Source organism: Martes martes (genome assembly GCF_963455335.1).
Source record: "Martes martes genome assembly, chromosome: 10".
NCBI lineage: Eukaryota > Metazoa > Chordata > Mammalia > Carnivora > Mustelidae > Martes > Martes martes.
In genome coordinates, this window is record NC_137898.1 from 46,763,227 (window position 1) to 46,783,739 (window position 20,513).

The 20,513-nt window shown below is 40.9% G+C and overlaps 1 protein-coding gene across 1 annotated transcript in view; it reads left to right on the top strand.

Moving 5' to 3' along the window:
• Positions 1 to 3,164, top strand: part of COPB1 (COPI coat complex subunit beta 1) — a 37,918-nt gene extending 34,754 nt beyond the window's left edge. Inside the window, exons 19-22 of the mRNA XM_080817679.1 lie at positions 89 to 234; positions 821 to 910; positions 2,145 to 2,300; positions 2,775 to 3,164. Coding sequence (XP_080673805.1) covers positions 89 to 234; positions 821 to 910; positions 2,145 to 2,300; positions 2,775 to 2,834 — 452 coding nt within the window. The 3' untranslated portion in view covers positions 2,835 to 3,164. The remainder of the gene's footprint in view (positions 1 to 88; positions 235 to 820; positions 911 to 2,144; positions 2,301 to 2,774) is intronic.
• The last annotated feature ends 17,349 nt before the right edge of the window (positions 3,165 to 20,513 follow it).

The following is a 20,513-nucleotide window of genomic DNA, read 5'->3' on the forward strand; positions in this document are numbered from 1 at the left end:
TCGTAATTATTATTAGGAAATGTTAAAGCTTTTTAAATTAAAATTTGCCTCTGGTGACTCAGGGCCTTTTTTTGTGTGTACATTGCAGTTTATGATGTCTCTGGAGCAGCAAGTGACAGAAATTGTGTAGTCCTCAGTGATATTCACATCGACATCATGGACTATATCCAGCCTGCCACGTGCACTGATGCTGAATTCCGTCAGATGTGGGCAGAATTCGAATGGGAAAACAAAGTTAGTCCTTGGGAGATTTCCTTGAACTCCTTATCTTCCTTTCTGGCTAGTGTTGAGGAATTCTCTGATAAAAGTAGTCCCACTAAAAAAAGTGTCAGATATAAGAAGCAGTCTCTCAATAGCTATTCTTGCAAATTAGCCTTAACCAGAAACTATGCGAGTAGTTTGGTAAGTTGTTGTAAACTGATGAGGGTAGCAGTTGTATGATTAGTCTGATTGATCAAGACATTAAAGATAATACCCCATCCCTTGGATGTATGAATAATAACTTACCATTGAATCTAGTATCTAGAAGAAGTTTTACAAAATCAGTGGCCTTGATATTTATTAAAAATATTTTATAGGCAGCATTTTGATCTTTTATGATGTTATCTGTATATGCAGGTTCTGATATCAGCTTGCAGTTTGTTGGATTTTGTAGGTGTCATTTACCTTTTTTTTTTTTTTGCCCACCCTCCCCACTAAATACTTGAAAGGGGGTTCCATATGATATGTGAGTCTGTTTTCTCAATCCTAAGATCAGAAATATGCAACTCTCTCATTGTAAGGTTTATGATCTCCTTGACTTTTTTTCCCTTCTGTACAGGTGACGGTTAACACAAATATAATTGATTTAAATGACTACTTACAGCATATATTAAAGTCAACTAACATGAAATGCCTCACTCCAGAGAAGGTAAGATTTGACCAAGAACTTCTTAAATCTGATAGAGAGTAGTATGGCAGATTCCTGGCTTACTTGTATTTCCTTTAGTGTATTTTTGTTATTGTTCAATGTGAGAAAAGCAGTGACATTCTGGACTAGCTAAAAGAAGTTATCCCATAGAATGCATCAATCTGCTTACCTCTTTCTACTGGAATATACAAACCTGCTTGTTCCTAGTGCAGTGACCCAACTGAATAGTCAGAATCATTTTTCTTTTCAGTCTTCTCCCTTTCAGCTAAAGGCTCATTCCAAAATAGGTTTTGATACTGAATTAAAAATATCCATGACCTCTTCTCTTGGCTCTGACTGTGGGTCAGAATATATCTGTTCAAATACGGAATTTTCTACTAAGTTCTGTATATATGAAAAAAAAATAGAAATAAAAATGACGCTGAGGCTTTAAGGAATTTTTTTTCTTTGTAGAATTCCTGCTAATGTTATAAAACTAATTTTATCAGCAAAGTTCTGCCAGACAAATTTTAATTCATATATTAGTTTATTTTAATTCATATCAATATATTAATATATATTAATATATTAATATATAATTCATATTAATATATTAATTCATATATTAGTTTATTCAACAAATACTCTAACAGATACACAAATATCATATGCCCAGTACTCTGTGAGCTACTTTTACACAGAAATGAACAAAATAGGGGTGTGTGGGTGGCTCCATGGGTTAAGCCTCTGTGTTTGGCTCAGGTCATGTTCTCAGGGTCCTGGGATTGAGCCCCACATCGGGCTCTCTGCTCAGCAGGGAGTCTGCTTTCCTTCTCTCTTCTGCCTGCCTCTCTTCCTACTTGTGATCTCTCTCTCTGTGTGTCAAATAAATAAATAAAATCTTAAAAAAAAAAAAAAGAAATGAGCAAAATAAAAATTGTCTCTCCTTCTCCTTCATGGAGCTTAAGGTCTGGTGCAGTCAGACAACTCTGTAAGTAAATAGGGAATGTATATATGCAAACTGGAATGAGTGCTATTTCTTTAAAGTCACGTTTATTGAGGTATAACATAGACACAGTAACATTCACCCTTTTCATATATATAGTTCTATGAGTTTTCACATTTATGTAGTCATGTAACCACCACCACATAATAAATCCTATTTTAAATGATAATTTATATATGCTGGTGGGTCTTTGCTTATGTGTCGTTCGTTCTCTAGTCAAGTATTGAATATATCATACATTTCTTCCAGGCTCTTTCTGGTTACTGTGGCTTTATGGCAGCCAACCTGTATGCTCGGTCCATATTTGGAGAAGATGCACTTGCAAATGTCAGCATCGAAAAGCCAATTCAACAGGGACCAGAGGCCCCTGTTACAGGCCACATAAGAATTCGTGCAAAGAGTCAGGTAACAACTGTGTGTTTTGTTTTTTTCTTTTTGAGGTCATCTCCGAATTGAACAAAAAGGAAGAATTTATTTCTTTATTATTTCTATATGTAGTATTTTCTGTCGTACTAGTGTTTTATATATTAGATGCATATATATAATAATAATATTCTCTGAATAGAAATAAACTTTTGGTTCATTAAGATAGCCCACTTTTTGGACCTATCACTCTGGATTATTTGCCTGAACCAAGATTAATTCCTGTAGGGTGTTTGTGAAATGGGTTCTCTCGAGTTTTTTGAAGTCCAAACTACAAATCTGGTGACTTGTTAAGTACTAAAAGTACTTAACAAAGTAAAATTTTGGTGAGTCTGTTTTGTATATCCTTGGTTTTATTATTGATGTGATATCACTGATGGGGGCTTGGTTAAGATACAAAACATACTGGTTTTATATAGATTTAATAATTCTGAACATTTTCATTCTTCCTTACAGGGAATGGCCTTAAGTCTTGGAGATAAAATCAACTTGTCTCAGAAGAAAACTAGTATATAAGAATAAACAAAAAGTCCTTGAAGCTTTACAGTTAAAATTTAGGTATGGGCTTATTGGACTCCCAACATCTTTTGTACTCTTTCATGCTTTATGTTATATAGAATCTGAGTTCATGCTGAATGCATTCCAGCCAATAATTTATAGCCTTTCCCTTAAATCAAGATTGAGTTTAAAATTATAGTTCTGTCTTTTGTCTTAACAGTTCTGAATGCTGTCCTCAAAGTATATAATGTTTCTCACATGTACCAAGGCCATTTTCACAGTACAATAAACAGATCTATTCCTAAATCTTTTGTTATTTTATAAATAAATATATAATTACCTAATTTTAGTTATGTAGCAATGGATTTCTTTTAGTTGGGTTATAGGTTTCTATTACAAATTTAAATCACTCTGAGTTTTGGATATAAACTTTGTTAAGAGAATTTACAAATTTGGTGATCTGAAATGAGACAGAACTTGATTTACTTGATTGACTTTTACTTATTTATTATTTTGACATCAGTATTTCTAAAAATGCCTTACTATGTTCAAAGAGCTTTTCTTGGGAATTGAGCTCTAGGAGGAAAGTATCAAATAACTTGAGAAAACAGATCCATCTTCAGTTTAAAAGGGTATTGTGAACCCTGATTTAAATAAACATACTCTTTTTTTTTTTTTTTTTTTTTTTTTTTTTTTTTTTTAAAGATTTTATTTATTTACTTGTCAGAGAGAGTGAGCACAGGCAGACAGAGAGGCAGGCAGAGGCAGAGGGAGAAGCAGGCTCCCTGCCGAGCAAGGAGCCCGATGTGGGACTCGATCCCAGGACGCTGGGATCATGACCTGAGCCGAAGGCAGCCGCTTAACCAACTGAGCCACCCAGGCGTCCCTAAACATACTCTTCTTAATTATCCTGAATCATAATGAAAAGTAGTAATCCAAAGTAGATCTTTTAATCATTCACATTTAGCTCAGAGTCTTTTTTATGTTTGTGGAATTATGTTGGCTACAGCCAGTTACTGAGACTGCACTGGGAGGATCCCACTCCAGGGGCTTCAAAAAGCTGTGCTGGGCCAGTGTCTCCTCTGAGCCTTAACTCAGCCTCCCCTTTCCTTCCTTCACAGCACCGCTTGGCCACCCTCGCCGCTCAGTATGCTTCCATGTGGCTTTCCGTGCTGAGTCCCCTAGAGTCTGATTGTGCTGTCCTTTTGGCCCTTGCCTGCCTTGCGGATGATTGAGGTGGTCTGATCTTTTAGCTAAGTCTGAACACCGAGCTGTTATGCTTTGTCTTTCAGCGAGGCTTCAGGCTACAGTCAGGATGTGTCCTCAGATAAGGTCTGTGAAAGAGTGAAAGCAGCATCTCCTATTTCAGCGCTCGAGTCAGTGAAATGACTTGTTTGGAGTATAAAGGAGATTGATACCTTGTGTGATGTCATAAACTTTGAAACCACAGGCTTTTTACTCAGAAAGAACCAGAGGATTACAAGGATTACATGTGAGATACCACAGCACTGGTATCTAAGCCAAGTCAGTGGCTCCCACTGGGGAAAATACTAGGAATAGAGGAAAGGGTCAGTTTGGTGCATTAAATCAAGTGCTGGAGATTTATGGTGAGAGCAAAGGAACTGATGAAACTTTGGATTAGATCATTTCCCAAACTGTCCCACTGAACATTAGCTTCCTTGATACTGTTAGATATTCTGGGAGATAAAGGATTCCATAGTCAAGTAAGTTCGGCAACAGCTTCATATTGTCCTACACTGGAGATTCACCATGTACGCTAGAATTTCTGAGGGGTCCTTCAGTAAAGAAGCAGATTTGTTGGGTTTAACCCACTGTATCTTCATCTTACTTGTCCTGGGAATCCATTTTCATAGAATACCCATAGATGTTAGGACAGGAAAAGTGACTTAGCATGTTAAAGGTTTTGGTTTTATATTCACAAGCAACCAGTATTGTATTTAAAGTCTCAAGAAGTTATGCCTAGACATCTACATCTAGAATATCTCTCTTGATACTCAGGAAATCGCCTAACATACTTCAGCTGTTGTTGGTGGGATCAGATTGGCTCACACTGCCATTTTCTTAAATTCATAAATAAGGAGAACAGAGAGAAAGAAGTTAACACAGATGTCAGATATCTATACTACATTAAGCCATTTACTTCATTAACATTTTCTTAGCTTTGTGCCTTAATAAATGTAAACTGAATTGGATAGCTTACAGAGGCTGTTCATACTGTGCTCTTTTAATTAGGATATAATATACATTTAAAGGTTGTGGTTGCTCATATTAGAAGATCATATAATTAGGACCATGGTGTGTGGTAAGAGAATAAACATAGTATCTGACACCAAGTAAGGGCTTTATACTATGAAGGTTTTGAATGAATAAACCTGTAAATCTTAGAGACTTAAATGGCACTTATATTTAGCTATTATGACACTAGAGGGAGCTCTCAGTGCTCCCTTAGCGCTCTTAAGAAGGAAGTTACTTTCATTTTGGGATTAGAAGTAATTATAGTTTAAAGTTATTTTGGGGCAGGGGTTGTTTTGTTTTGTTTTTTAAGATTTTTAAAAAATTTATTTGTCAGAGAGAGAGTACAAGTAGTGAAAGCAGCAGGCAGAGGGAGAAGTAGGCTCCCTGTTGAGCAAGGAGCCCGATGTGGGACTCAGTCCCAGGACCCGAGGATCATGACCTGAGCTGAAGGTAGACGCTTAACTGAGTAGGCCACCCAGACGTTCCTAAAGTTGTTTTTATAAGTAGGAAAACAGGGTAGTTTTTTTCGTTTAGCCAGGAGATTGATACTAGTGCTATTCTGCTATCTGTGAGAAACTTTTCTACAGGATTTATAAATAACATAGGTGACAAAACTCCTTTCACAATATCTGAAAAGGCAAGAGAGCCACGAAGTTTTAGAAACTACGTAGTATCAGGACGCCTGGGTGGCTCAGTCGGTCAAGTATCTGCCTTCAACTTGGGTCATGATCCCAGGGTCCAGGGATTGAAGTCCCACATCAGGATCCTTGCTCAGTGGAGAGCCTGCTTCTCCCTCTGCCTGCCGCTCCCCCTGCTTGCTCTCACTCTCTGACAAATAAGTCAAATCTTTAAAAATAATTTAAAAGAAACTAAGTAGTATTAGAAGTGAAATAACTGCTATATTTTGGGTAAAGTAAGTAGTTTTACTGCTGACTTTTTCCTTCCACATTGATAAATGTTCTTAGCTAATAATTTATAGCCTTTCCCTTAATTAAATCAAGATTTAGTTTAAAATTATATTTTGTTGGGGTTTTTTTGTTTTGTTTGTTTGTTTGTTTGTTTTATCAATTCTAAGTACTGTCCTCAAAGTAGGGTCAGGCCTATCAGCTGTGTGCCTTAACTGCCCTCACTCAAACTCTCCGCACACCAGTAATGTTCCCTGTTCCCACCCCTGAGCTCTGCTCTCCACCACCAGGATCTCAGGAGCCTTAAGATGTAACCTTGCTGGGTGGCCTTAGACAATGATAAATAGCTGGTTTGCTGAGTGTTGGTGCTGGGCATAATAGTGCTTTCTCCATGACCTTCAGAATCCTCCCAGTGACTCTGAAGAAATACTGTTAATATCATCATTTATAGGTGATTACAGCCTTAGGAGAGGGTAGGTTACTTACTATGAATAAAGGCCTAATAGGAAGACTTGACCCTAGATATAAAGCCAGGGTATCAGACAGTAAGCCCCTACAGCTAGTCACGCACTGCCACTCTCTTTGTGCCTCAGTTTCCATACTTGAAAGGTGCTTATAATGTCTGTGTCGCAGAGTTGGTGGAGGATGAAATTATATATAATCAATTGTGACTATTTTACACGAGCAGCAGCTCATCAGTAAGTGTTAATCTCATTTCTTTCCCCATTCCCCTTCCTTCCTTACACTGCAGAGAGGATGGAAACCTGCTCTCACTCTCCCCATACCTTCCTGTGAATTTAGGTCTTAATTCTATACTCTACTTGAATGCTTTTTTTTTTTTTTTTAACACTAGTAACTTAAAAAGAATCTTCAGTTCTCAAGAATTCTTTAATTGAGGTATCATTGGCTCTCAACTTCATGACGTTTTTGGTTGTGTCAATTTTTTAATTAGCTCTTGGCACTTCTGCTTAGCAGCCATTGTTATCACAACTAATGTGACTGTCACACCCATATACCTCATATGATAAATGGTCTGTGGTGAACATGCTGGTTTTATTTGCTTTCAGAATGACAAATGACTAGTTTTTTAAAAATTGAGCACAGAGCTATGTGCAGCCAGGTTACAGTAACCACATGGTATCTAGAGTCACTCTCTGATCAAGCCATTTCTGGCAGTCTATCTTCTCTTTGTTTTCTCCACCTAGCTATGGCAGGACCTCTTTGATTAAGAAGTCAGTTATGCAGTGACAAAAGAATGCAAGTGGGATTTGTGCCTTTTACTGGGGTTCTGTGCATAATTCTGGGATTCTGAGAAAACAGCTCTGTATGTCTTTTTGAATAATTGTAAAACCAACAAGATTTACCAATGGAATGCAGCATGGTGGCCTGAGATAGTCCTGCATGAGTCTTTTTAAATCTAACCTCAATTCTCTATGTAATTTTCTGAAAGTAGACATATCTTTGTGGCCTAGCTCCTTTACTGTAAAATAAAGTAATTCAGTTAGCTGACCTTCAGGGTTCCCAGCTGAAAAATTCATACTAAAAATTAGCCTTGTGTTTTTACAGATACCTCATCAACAAGTTTTATAAGCAACTGGGATATCTCCTAGATACTACCCACAGGCAACTTAAAATTAACATTGTAAAATGAACATCTCTTGCCCCTCAAACTTGTTCCTCTGCTGTGTTCTCTATCTGGTCACTTGTGCTTGAATCCTAGTGGTCACCTTAACCTCTTCCCTTACCCCCTATATCTCATGAGGCACCAAGTCCCATATTCTTTCCTACTCATTCCTTTTCTCATCTTTTTTTCCCACTCCTACCACCATTGCCCCAATTTAGACTCTTGTCATCTTTGGTCTACTACAGTGGCCTAACCATAAATTTTACATATAACTCTAAAATTAAAGCCTCCATTTTAATCTTGACCATATACAACAGTAGCTGTACAATTCCTTGACCTATTCAGACTCTTTCCTGGTAATAGTGTTTTGAGAGAGCTACCTGAAAAAAAAAAAGTCCAAGGATTTTTAATAATAGTATTTTCAATAATGAAAATTGGAAACAACTGGGACACCCCAAAATGAGTATTAGCAAGCAAATGGTGTAAATTATATACAGTGTGTATCAGAATCCTCACTAGATAGTAGATGCTCAATAACTTCTTACTGAGTGACAGAATGAAAGAGGCATGTAACTATCAAGATAACAGGGTGTGGATTAAATCACACCATTGACATGTCTATGAAATAATGTTAGCTGGGAAAAAAAAGATACTGGTCTGTAAGAATGTTTTCTGCATTCATATGAATCAGGATATGTTATAGATACACTGCCTGTCTCTCAAGTGAATAGAAAACCAAAATCAGGGGCGCCTGGGTGGCTCGGTGGGTTAAAGCCTCTGCCTTTGGCTCGGGTCATGATCCCAGGGTCCTGGGATCGAGCCCCGCGTCGGGAATCTCTGCTCAGCAGGGAGCCTGCTTCCTCCTCTCTCTGCCTGGCTTTCTGCCTACTTGTGATCTCTGTCTGTCAAATAAATAAATAAAAATCTTTAAAAAAAAAAACAACAAAATCACATCTGTCCTATCACTAATACATCTTGAAAATACATGCTGTCTACCCCCTCAGGACACTGGGTGTGGCTAAGATATTTCATTGGCTGGAGTCCCTGAGTCTAGCTCTTGTGGATTTTTAGATCTGTGATCTTGATCTCTTGGGCTTCTAAGTGGCTGAAAGCTCAGCTTCTTCTGGGCCCACCCAGGAGCTGGCATCCCCTTTTAAGTAAGCACTGCATTCTCTTCTGAGAGGGTGGGGGACTGAATCACCGTACCAGGACTTCACCAGCCAGGACGGGGTGGGGTGGGGGAGAGGGGGACGCCTATCTGGAAAATTACTGAACTCTGCTAAGCTATGTAAACCATTCAGTAAAGCCCAACAACATTAAAAAGTAAATTAATCATAATCAAAATTTTCTCTACGAAGTTGCCTAAGGTCAGACTTTTTTTTCAGTGACTCTGCTTTGAGTAAAGGTATGACTGTTACTCATGCTTTGAGTGAAGGTATGACTGTTGAGAACATGGTTTTCAAACTGTCTTTGCTAGTATACTGGGATTCCACAAGCTAGACCAGTGTGTGCCCACAGCTAAAATCAAATAATGGTGGTCTTTTTCTTAGGTCCAAGAAAAGTTGGTAGAAAGAATTTTGTCAATGTTACGTTTTTTTCTCCATGGATGTTTTTAACACGTTAATACCTGCTGCCTAATTTAAAGAGTAATAAAGAAGCATTATGGGATTATTTGGCTAGCTGAATGTTCTTGGTCTAATAGCTTGTCTTTGTGGCCACGTATTCCCCTGGTGGTTTTATATTGTATATATATTTTTTCTGCTAGTAAGCTGCTCCTTGTTCATCAAACTGAATTAAATGTGTTACTGTCATGGGGTCAGCAAAGGGTAACTTGATCTCTAGGTGCTCCACTACTGGCCTTGGTGTGTGTGTGAAATATAAAATCCAAATGTTCTTATGTGAGTCATATGGATCATATTCTCCTAGGAACCATTTACCTTAATGAAAATAAGCCTTGGTAATGGAAGTACAGATCCACATTCAGGTAGTCCCTGGCTTATACCTTCAATGTAAAGATTCTGGAAAAGCCCTAGAAGAGTGTGCTCTGGCTTTTGGCACTATCAGACTTTTCCCTTATTCCCTAACCTAAGGCACAGGATGGGGATTTTCTAGGCCGCTTGTATTCTGATTGAGAATACCTGCTGTACGTCTAGTGCCATGGTATGTCCTGAAGTCACTACGGTTAAGGTACACTTTGGTGCATGTTTTAATGACAGCACGTAAATACCTCATTAGAGCACTGGTTTTAGTAAGTCCTACTTAAGAAAATGTACCAGCTGCTGAGAGAGCACAGAAAACTGATAACAAGAAAGTCAGGCATGGTTTCACCAAGAGGTGACATCGGAACTCAACCTTGAAAAATCAGATATTTGCCTGCTGAATGTCAGATGAGGGTGGGAGAGAAAGGATGACAAAGCTGGTCCAGTCACAGAACAGTGTGGGTAAAGTCACAGAGGGCATGGTACAAGAGAGACGTGTTTACTCGGCATGGGGCATGTTGGGGGCAATGGCAGATGGTGAGGCCAGAGTCGGTAGACAAGGGTCAGATCATGAGGCTGAGGCATTTGAACTTTATCTTGTAGTGGTGAAGAACTAAGGATTTTAAGCAGATGAGTGAAACCACCAGAGGGGTGGCAGATCTCCCAACTGCCACCAGTTGGGAGAATAGATTGAGGGTGTGGGAAAACAGAACATGTTACAGAAGTCAGAGTTACTTTGTGACAGGAGGTGATATGGAGGGTGGGACATGGTGCGGGGCAGAAAGTGGAGGAAGCCTTTAAAAACAACAACAAAAAACGTCATTACAGGTGTCCCCAAGGCCAGATGGTGCTCTGACAGGTGGGCAGGGTTGCTGGGTCAGCTTTTCCTCATGCGGAAAATGGGAACAATTATCCTTACCCTTCCCGTCTTAAAAGGTTACTGAAATGGCATGAAACATAATCTGTATTTAATAGTATTGTTATAATGATTTTCATCCACAGAACAAATACCATGACGTGGAATGATATGAAATTGCCTCTTTTATGGCCTCCCTCCCCAAAAAATCAAGTATCAGAAATTTCATATGATTCAACTTAATAGTTTGTGACTTTTTCCCTGTTATTTCCTGCCTCCTTTTTGGCCATATCATTGCCACCCCTCCACCCCCTCTTTTTTAAGATGAGCAATACATTTCATCAAGGGGATTTCCAGGAATTCTGGGGAGGCAAGAGGATAAAGTGTACAGGCTTTGGAGTCAAACCCAGAATCCGATTTTTCTCTGCAATTGATGAACAGTGATCTTGGACTAGTTGGTCTGTTTTAGCCTTATTTTGTTTTTCCCATCTGGAAAATAGAAATAATGCTTGCCTTGCAGTGTTACTAAACAAGAGAAGTCATGCCTCATGAGTGTGTGGTATGTACAAAGTGATGAATAAAAGTTAGTCTCTACCACTCCTCCCCCCACCCCTTCTCATTTTCCCTACTTGTTCACAGAAGGCTTGGCATAGAATCCTAGTTATCGGCTTACTTGTGGCCCAGAAAAGCTGAGTTAAGAGCTGCATACCGGGGATTTTGGTGCGTCAGAAATGTTCAGCTGTCATAATAACTTCAAGCCAAAACCTTTGAAACTAGTGACCATTTAAACTATCAAACTTGATTCCACGGAACTGCTTTAGTACACAATTTGTGTCAAATTTTTCCGGAATGCCACAAGCCTCATCACTTTCCACATCATTCAGGAAGTTACTCATTTAGCCTTTCCAATAAACTCATCCATACAGACTGTGTCATACTCCCCTGGTAGTGTCACCACCTTTTTTTTTTTTTTTTTTTTAATGTGATAACTGCTTTTTACAAAAGAAAAAAAAAAAAACTGTAATAGTATTTATTTCCTTATATTCATGACTCTGAATGCAGCCCAAAAGGTGAAGTCACAATTGCTGACCCTCCACACTCTGGGTCTGGATAGCACAACTGGATTTCTGCCTCAGTTTCCCTGCTGAACATTTCCCCTTATGAGGAGTTTGGACTATGCATTTACTCAGATTTTTTTTCTTATTGAGCTTCTACTTTGTGCAAGCACCATTCTTGTCCCATGGTGAAGAAGACAGACAAAATCTTTGCACTCTTGAGCTTACATTTTTGCGACAACAATAAAATATTTTCAAAGTAGATGGGTGCTGTGCAGGAACTAAATAGGCTAATGGGATAGATAGTGCCTGGCAGATAGAGGGTAACAAGGTTGACAGGGAAGTAAGACAGGAACAAGGCCCTGAGGTGAAAATGAGTCTGGCATATTTGAGGAACAGAATGGTTGGGATTCTTTATCCTTTTTTGTGACAGAGGGATAAGGTGAGTTGTAGGAAGATGCAGTAGGAAAGGTGGACAGGGAGCAGATAAACATTACTCTCTGAGTTTTGACCTCCAGCTTCCCTGGAGAGTTGGCTTCTGCAGACAGCCAGGCCTCGGACCCTCCTTTAACCCGGGTGAATGCCGTCCAGAAGCATTCTGTGACTGCCTTTCCGAGCCCATCGCTGTTGCATGGAGCCTGGCTGCCTTGCCCTACCCCTCACATTTGGCCCTGACTGAAATCAAGTCAGAGTCCTTGGTTCTCTGGTACGTATGGCCCTTTTTCACTTAAAATTTAGTTAGTACTCAGTAATGTCTTCTCATGAAGATAGAAAATAAAATAAGGCAAAATTTAAAAATTATCCACAAACCATCCAAAGATAAATACAGGTAAATACTGGTTATCATTTTGGTATATGCCGTTTATATATACATACTTTTACATCAAAATATCATAATATGACCTTATTCAATGATACAAACTTCTATATCAAGAAGTCAATGTCTGCTTCCTTGTTACGTTGAACAATTTGTCATTGCCTATGATATGCCACAATTGATTCAACCCATTCACTGTTTTGAAGACCAATCAAGTAACAATTATGACAACCATACCAGCTAATGCGTGTTAAGAACACTGGTGACTTTACATCCTTTCTGAGGTAAAGAATAGCTAAGTGACTTGCCTACCACAGTAAGTAACAGTGCTGAAGCAGAAGTGACGTTTGCTACACATACTGTGGGCCATGCATAGTGTGAGCTTCCACACGGAGATAACTTCTCGTATTCCCTTAAACCTCACAGCTCAGAACCCTGTAGCCCTTCGGTGACCCCAAGAGGAGAAAGGCAGCTGGATGTCCACACCCAAGACTGTATGTAGCATGTACAGTAATCAGGATGTGATTAGGAAGGGAGATGTGTGTGCTGGACAGCCAAAGTTGACAGTGTTTATTCTCTTGCATCAGGCTACAGTCCACTCTCAAATTCTTCTGCCCCTCCAAGGTGGCTCCCCCACCTCAAGCCCCTCATCTCTTAACCTTCTCTGAGGTTCGTCTATAAGATGGGGATACCATGATTTTTATTATTGTTGGCTATTAAATAGGAATAAAGCCCAGCCCTGGGTGGCCAAGTTTCCAGCAATGAGGTGGGTCCCCACCCATGCCCTTTAAAAAAGGGAGAAAGGAAGTGTCTGTGCTTGGGAACCTAGGGGACTGAGGAAGAAGGGAACCAGCTCGGATCAGGTTTTCCTTACTGTTATTGAAGGAAATAGTGAGGGGGGGAAGGAGGTAAGAAGGGGGGTCCTCCAGCAACTTCTTTCAGATGTGACACAATTATGGGGTGTGTGACAAGTAATTATTCCTTTAAAGCCCTGCTGGTTTCCTGGGAAAGCTGCTCACACATTGACCCACTGAGCTGCCATTGGTTCCCACATAAGGCAGGGCAGTCAGCCAATAACGGACATCACCAAACAGTTGGGAAAAGGCTAGGAGGCAGAGGCTGAAGCAGGATGCCTCATATCTAGGGTATCGGAGCTGTGCTTTTGCACCCTGACAGTAAGTTGTTGACAGCAAGCAAAGAGACTAAGCAAGTGTTGTTCCCATGGCAGCCAGGCTTTAATAGAAGCAAAGAGAATAAGCTTCTGTGTGGGACCAAAGAGGCTTTCTTTTTTCCGAAGAGCACTGGGGAAGTGGCACGTAATTCCATGTCTGTGGCCCTGAGTTCTACCTAGTTGGGTCTCCACCACTCACTCCCTGGGAGTGGAATATCTCTCCTCTTCTTGGGTTTTCATCTTCAAGGCCTGGCTCACAAGCTCGCTCAGGCTCTCCCTAACTGTTCTTTTTTCTGTGCTCACACAACACTCTCTATTCCACTAAGATACCACATAGCACAGTTTAGCACATTACCATGTCGGTCTCCTCCGTCAGACTATGAACTCCAGAGTTAGGGACAGTGTCTGACTCATCTTACTATCATCCCCTCGCCCAGCTCAGTGACTGACATGGGGTTAGCACGCAGTAAGTTTTCTTGAATAAATGAACCTGTAAAGTGAAGATCACATTGGCCTGCCTTTGTCCCAGGACCGGTTCTAAACAGGGAGACAAGCGTTAGCGACTTTTGTCCAAATGCTCCCATTCACTCCCTGTGCAATAATGGTAAGAATTCACACGTGCACAACACTTTGGGGTTTATGATGCAGTTTTGCATCCATTATCTATTTGATCCTCACACAGAGCCAGTTACCATTTTATCATTTCACAGATGGGAAAACTGAGCTCAGAGAGGTGAAGTCATTGGGTAAGGTTGCTCAGCAAGAGAGTGAGAGGGCCAGAAATGAAACTCTAACCTCTGACTCAGAGCATGTCTTCTCTTTATTACATGTTGTTACTTCTGCTGCTGGAACATCCCTGATCCATTAGAAAACAAGCAAACAGAACCTCTCCATTATAAACTTGAAGTTCATGGCAGATTACTGCCTTCACTTCCTACTTCATGGAAATTTGGCTGTACCTCAAGGCCACGTATCCTCTCTGTTCTCTTCCAGCCTCGTGATTAGAAGCTGCCTATGCTCACATATTCCCCTGGGGCCCGCATTGGCCGTCCCGCCACGCCCTGTGGATGCTAACCTACCCCTACTCTTCCACCACATGTAAATTTACTTCCCCTTTGAGGTTTATGCTGTCCAGCTCAACCCATCAGACCCTTGTCCTGGGGCCTTGACTCTCGAATGAGTGACCCAAGAAGGGAGAAAATGATGGGTGCACCTGTCCTTGATGCATATGCCACCTCCCATACTATCTTTGCAGGGGTTGTTTGACCGCCTCGGTCCCAGGGTCTTCTCCACTTCAAGTCCTGCCATCACCCAGGAGTCCTCATTTACCAGCCTGGTTTCCTTGCTCCTTAATGTCAGCAGCAACAATAACCACTACCTCACAGCCGCCGTTACACCTGGAACCTTCTCAGGACCTGGAACCACTCCACTTGAGAGGTCTGGACATCTGGCGTGCTGCATCTCTGACCTCATCCTCTGGCTGTCAGCTCTCTCACTCTTTTACTCTCCTGGACCTGCTCCTGGACATCCTGGTTAGCACCAGGCTTTTGGCCTCACTGTTTTCATCCAAGTCCATCACTCCCCTTACTATTTTTCTTTCTTCCCTATTAACCTAGACCTGTAGGGCAGCATGAAAACCAGCATCATCATTTCTGCCACACCCATTCTGAAATGTTTCAACTTTGTTATCAGTCCAACCTCTGCCTCCTCCACCCCTACACCTGGGCTGAACACCACTCAGACTGGCTCTTAGAACAATTCTGTGGTCATCCTTGACTGGGCCCTCATGGGTATTGCAATCTCGGCCATCTCTTCACAATGAATATTGTCCAATGAATGGAGAGCTGAATCAGTTTTGTTAGTCAATGAATTCGTACCTCTTGTACGAATTCATTGACTAACAAAACTGATTCAGCCCTCCATTCATTGGACAATATTTATCAACTGTTATATGCCAGGCTATGTGCTGCACGTTAAATACATTACAGCAGATGAAACCAGTCCGTGGACACAGTGCCTGCCTTCAGGGAGGAAAGAGACCTCGTCCACTGTGTGTGAACATGGACTCACACCTGGGAAGAGCACTGCAAAGGGAATAATCCCAAGTACAGTAACAGCACATAGATGCTCGTCTGCTGGGTCAGAGAAGGCCCCCCCGGAGACACTGACTCTTAATTTCAGGCCTACAGGAAGGGTTCAGATTAGCTAAGTGAGAGCAGTGGAAGTGGAAAGGGAAGGGCTTTTGAGGTGGAGGAAAGAGTCTCTGTGAAGGTCCCGAAATGAAAGGGGGCCCTGTGACAGTGTATGGAAGGCAATGAGGGCAAGGTTGGAGAAGTCAACATGAGCCAGATCTTTGGGGCACTTTGAGGATTTTGAGCCAGTTTTAGGCAGAGGATGGCATCATCTGATTTGCCCTGTCTTTTAAAAAGGGTCAACCATTTGTAGTACATTGGGAAGGTTGAACAAGTAAACCAGATAAGCTGTTGTCATTGTCCATTCAATGACAGATGACTTCGTGAAGACAGATTTGAGAACCTTCTCCAAACTCCAAAAGGCCCATAACTGACTTCTGATCCCTCCCGCCACCACCACCACTACCACCATGTTTGGCAATTGACTTGCCTCCTACTTCTTAGGAAACTAAAAATATCAGGTGTGAACATCCTCAGTTTCCTGCCTCTACACCCACACGTATATCTAACTGCACTTCCTTCACTTCCTTCCTGCCCATCTCAGAAAGAGGGTCAGGTCTCCTTTCTGGGGTCCATCCTTCCTTCTCCTACCTCCTCTAGGACTAATACCGTGCTGCATTGCTTAGTCACTCTTTGCCCTGTAAACAAACTCAGTTCTTTTCCAATTAGACAAACAAAAATCAAAACCCACGCACCTCCTGTCACCCTAGCTTCTACTTCATCTCTCTCCTTCCCTTTACAACAATTTGTATACAGCCTACTGTCTGCTCCCCAGACAGTCCATGGACTCCACACACTTCCCAGCTCCTTTGGTGTTAGACAGGTCTAGGTGACTAGCATCTCACTTGGAACCACAGCATACAGTAGTTGGCATGTGACCTTCCCATGAGCTCTTCAATGGCTGAGGTAATTGTGTGTGGGGGGTTGTCTTCCAAAGTTACAACTTCAAGATGATGGAGCCCCCTTCACCCTAAGCTACTTGGTGACTGTGTATAGCAGCCCCCCCAACACATAAATTTTTGTTGTTAAGTCATTGAAGTTTGGGGGGTTGTTCATGACTACAGCACAACCTATCCTAACTAGTACAAGTAGTCTTTACTTTCTCACCTCTGCGCACTTTTTAAAAAAGAATTGCATTATTTCTGATATACATTTTAGTCCTCAGACTCCACTCGATTGACAATTTACTCAGGCAAATGCCACTACAATTCTTTTATTGCTAAATCACCTAATTTTATATCTCTGTGTCTTATGACCTATATGATACTTTTCTCTCACTCTGTCAAAGTGGAATCAAATGGCTTTTGTCAAGTCAAACCCCCATTTAAAAGACTTCTCTGGCTTCCAGAATCAAAGCTTATTAAACTGACATCTGAGCTCCTCAATGATTTAACCACGATTTAGCTTCTCCTATTCTCCTTTACACAGCTTACACACCACTCAGTATAGCCTTGATGAGCTCCCCCTCCTCTTTGACCTTCATCATGCTGTTCCCTGCACCTGTCACATGCGTCAGTCCTGGTTTCTCCTGTCAAGTAATTTAGACATGTGTGCAAAGATGCTTGCATAAGGATTGCTTATAATAGCAAAATATTGGAAATGACCTAAATGTCCACCTTTAGGTGATGACTTAAACAGATTATGGGAAGTTCATGCAATATATACCATGAAGGCAATAATGATGATGTGCAGTCGTGGAAATTGTTCACAATTTATTAAGTCTATAAGGCAATGAGGTATACTTTGTCTCACATTTGTTAAAATATATAGGAAATATCGGGAGGAATATACATCAAAATGTTAATGGTCACAAATGAAAAAAATAGATAAATTAGATCTCATCAAAACTTCAAACTTTTTAAAAAAGATTTTGTTTATTTATTTGACAGAGACACAGCGAGAGAGGGAATACAAGCAAGGGGAGTGGGGGAGAGAGAAGCAGGCTTCCTGCTGAGCAGGGAGCCCAATGTGGGGCTCGATCCCAGGACCATGGGATCATGACCTGAGCTGAAGGCAGACGCTTAATGACTGAGCCACCTAGGTGCCCCAAAACTTCAAACTTTTATGCTTCAAAGGTCACCATCAAGAAAGTGAAAAGGCAGCCCACAGAATCTTAGAAAACTCATGAATCATACATCTGATAAGGTGCTTCTATCCAGAAAATATAAAACTCCTACAACTCAATAAAGACAAATTACCCAGTTAAAAAATGGGCAAAGGATCTAAATAGACATTTCTCCAAAAAAGATAAACAAATGGCCAATCCGCACATGAAAACATGCCCAACACCATCAGACATCAAGGAAATGCAAAACAAAACCACAAGGAGACACCACTTCACACCCACCAGGATATCTATGATCAAAAAGATCAAAAATAATAACAAGTGTTAATTAAGAATGTGGGGAAACGGGAGTCCTCGTACACTGCTGGTGGGAATGTAAAATGGTGCTGCTGGTTTGGAAAACAGTCTGGAAGTTGCTCCAAAGGTGAAACATCTCACCATATGACCCAGTGATTCCACTCCTAGGTGTAAGTCTGAGAGAAATGAAGACTCACAAAAACATGTACATGTATATTCATAGCAACATTATTCATAATAGCTAAAGAGTGGAAACAACCATCCATTAACATGGATGAACAAAATATGGCATACCCACGCAATGGTATATTATTCTGCAATGGAAAGAAAGTCCTGAGAAATGGCACGATTTGGACTAACCTTGGCAACATTATGCCAACTGAAAGAAACCAGTCACAAATGACCACCTATTGCGTAATTCCATTTATATGAAAGGTACTGAATAGGCAAATCTATAGAAACAAAAAGTAGGTTCGTGGTTGCCTAGGGCTGAGGGGGGAGAGAGGATTGAGAGGAAATAGGAAATGACTGCCAATGGGTACAAGATATCTTTTGGAATGATGAAAATGTTCTAAAATTGATCGTGATGATGGTTGCCCAATTCTGAGTATACTAAGAACCATTACATTATATACTTTAAATGGATGAACTTTGTGGCGTGTGGATTATATCTCAATAAACCTGTTTTATTTTAAAATCATTAATGGTATTGTTTTTATGAAGCTTGGAAAGTGCTAGCAGCATCAATAAGGAAAGGGGGAAATGGGTTTAGAAGAAATGAAGGCATAACTCTGGCTTAAGCAAAAGAAAATGTGTGTATGTGAGGAATTTATTGGAAGGATACTGAGGTCGTTCATAAACTCCAATGAATTATCGAATAACCAAAGCTTGGTAGGGAAGGAATGAGGGCAGCCCTGGGAAGTTTGGTAGTAGGAACTCATGGGACTTCTCTCTAGAATGCTGTTGTTAGTATGACTCAACTCTAGTGACTCCTAGTCTCAGGAGTCTCTATTCCAAGTTTCAAACTTCCAGGATAGAGTATTTATTGTCTCAGCGAGGGGTAGGTGTCTCCCCTTGCATTAGTCAGCTCTAGGTGAGGGGGACAGGATCAAATGACAAGGACCTGATTGCAGAAGGCCTTTGCTTGTGTATCCGATTCCCAGGGACAGTGAAACAAATGGCTGTGAGTGGAGCAGATAGACAGACACAAGAAATATTTACTACAATTAAGTTTTAAAAAAGCAAGGTCCAGAACAGTGTGTATAATAAGACTCATTTTCTTCTTAAAAATTTATGTCATGTGCAAATGAAAAGAGGGGCCACGTAGGTGGCCTATGAGTGTTGCAAGCAGACGTAAGGCCATAGAGCAAGCTAGGGACTGTGGCAACTAGGGAGGGTCCTACATTTAAGGTAAGCAGATGCAACTCTTTTCCAGTTGGTTTTGTCCTTCAGGAGTGCAAGTCCACTGTTGCTAGATCTTTGGATTTCCCAAGCAAAGCCGAACACCTGATTTTTATGTAAAATTTCCTGAGTTAAGGGGCCCCTGGGTGGCTCAGAGGGTTAAAGCCTCTGCCTTCAGCTCGGGTCATGATCCCAGGGTCCTGGGATCGAGCCCCACATCGGGCTCTCTCCTTGGCGGGGAGCCTGCTTCCTCCTCTCTCTCTCTCTCTGCCTGCCTCTCTGCCTACTTGTGATCTCTCTCTGTCAAAAAAAATAAATAAAATATAAAAAAAAAAATTTCCTGAGTTAAAAAACCCTCTGGGGGGGGGTGCCTGGGTGGCTCAGTGGGTTAAGCCTCTGCCTTCAGCTCAGGTCATGATCTCAGGGTCCTGGGATTGAGTCCCGCATCGGGCTGTCTGCTAGGCAGGGAGCCTGCTTCCTCCTCTTCTCTCTCTCTTTCTCTCTGCCTTCCTCTCTGCCTACTTCTGATCTCCCTCTGTGAAATAAACAAAATCTTAAAAAAAAAAAAAAAAACCCTCTGGGGGCCAAACAAAAATCTCTATGGGCTGTGTGTGTCTGCAGGCTTCCGGTTTGCAACTTCTGATGTATATATTTGTATATAAATAGTGCTTAGACAGACTTGAGTTTCTACTGGCTGTGTGATCTTGGATAATCAAGTTATTTCCCCCTCTAACACGTAAAATGGAGACAATAATCCAAACCTTCAGAGTTGGGTCCCTGAATTAATGCAAATTTTTCAAGAGCTTTCAGTTAAAGATGGTGGATTGAATGCATACATAAAATTTTACTCCTTCCTGAAAACTCATTAAAACCACAGTAAAATGATTTAAAGAAGCAGGGATTCATCAGGATAGGGGAGAAAGGAGAGGAGACAGGAGCAATAAAATTTTGGAATCTGGAGAGCAGATGGACAAGTAACTGCCTTGGCAGATCTGAGAAACTAAATCTTACACATGAAGAGGGAGAAGCAGAGAACCAACCTGATCTATACTATGGAATCATCGAAAAAGCTCAGGAAC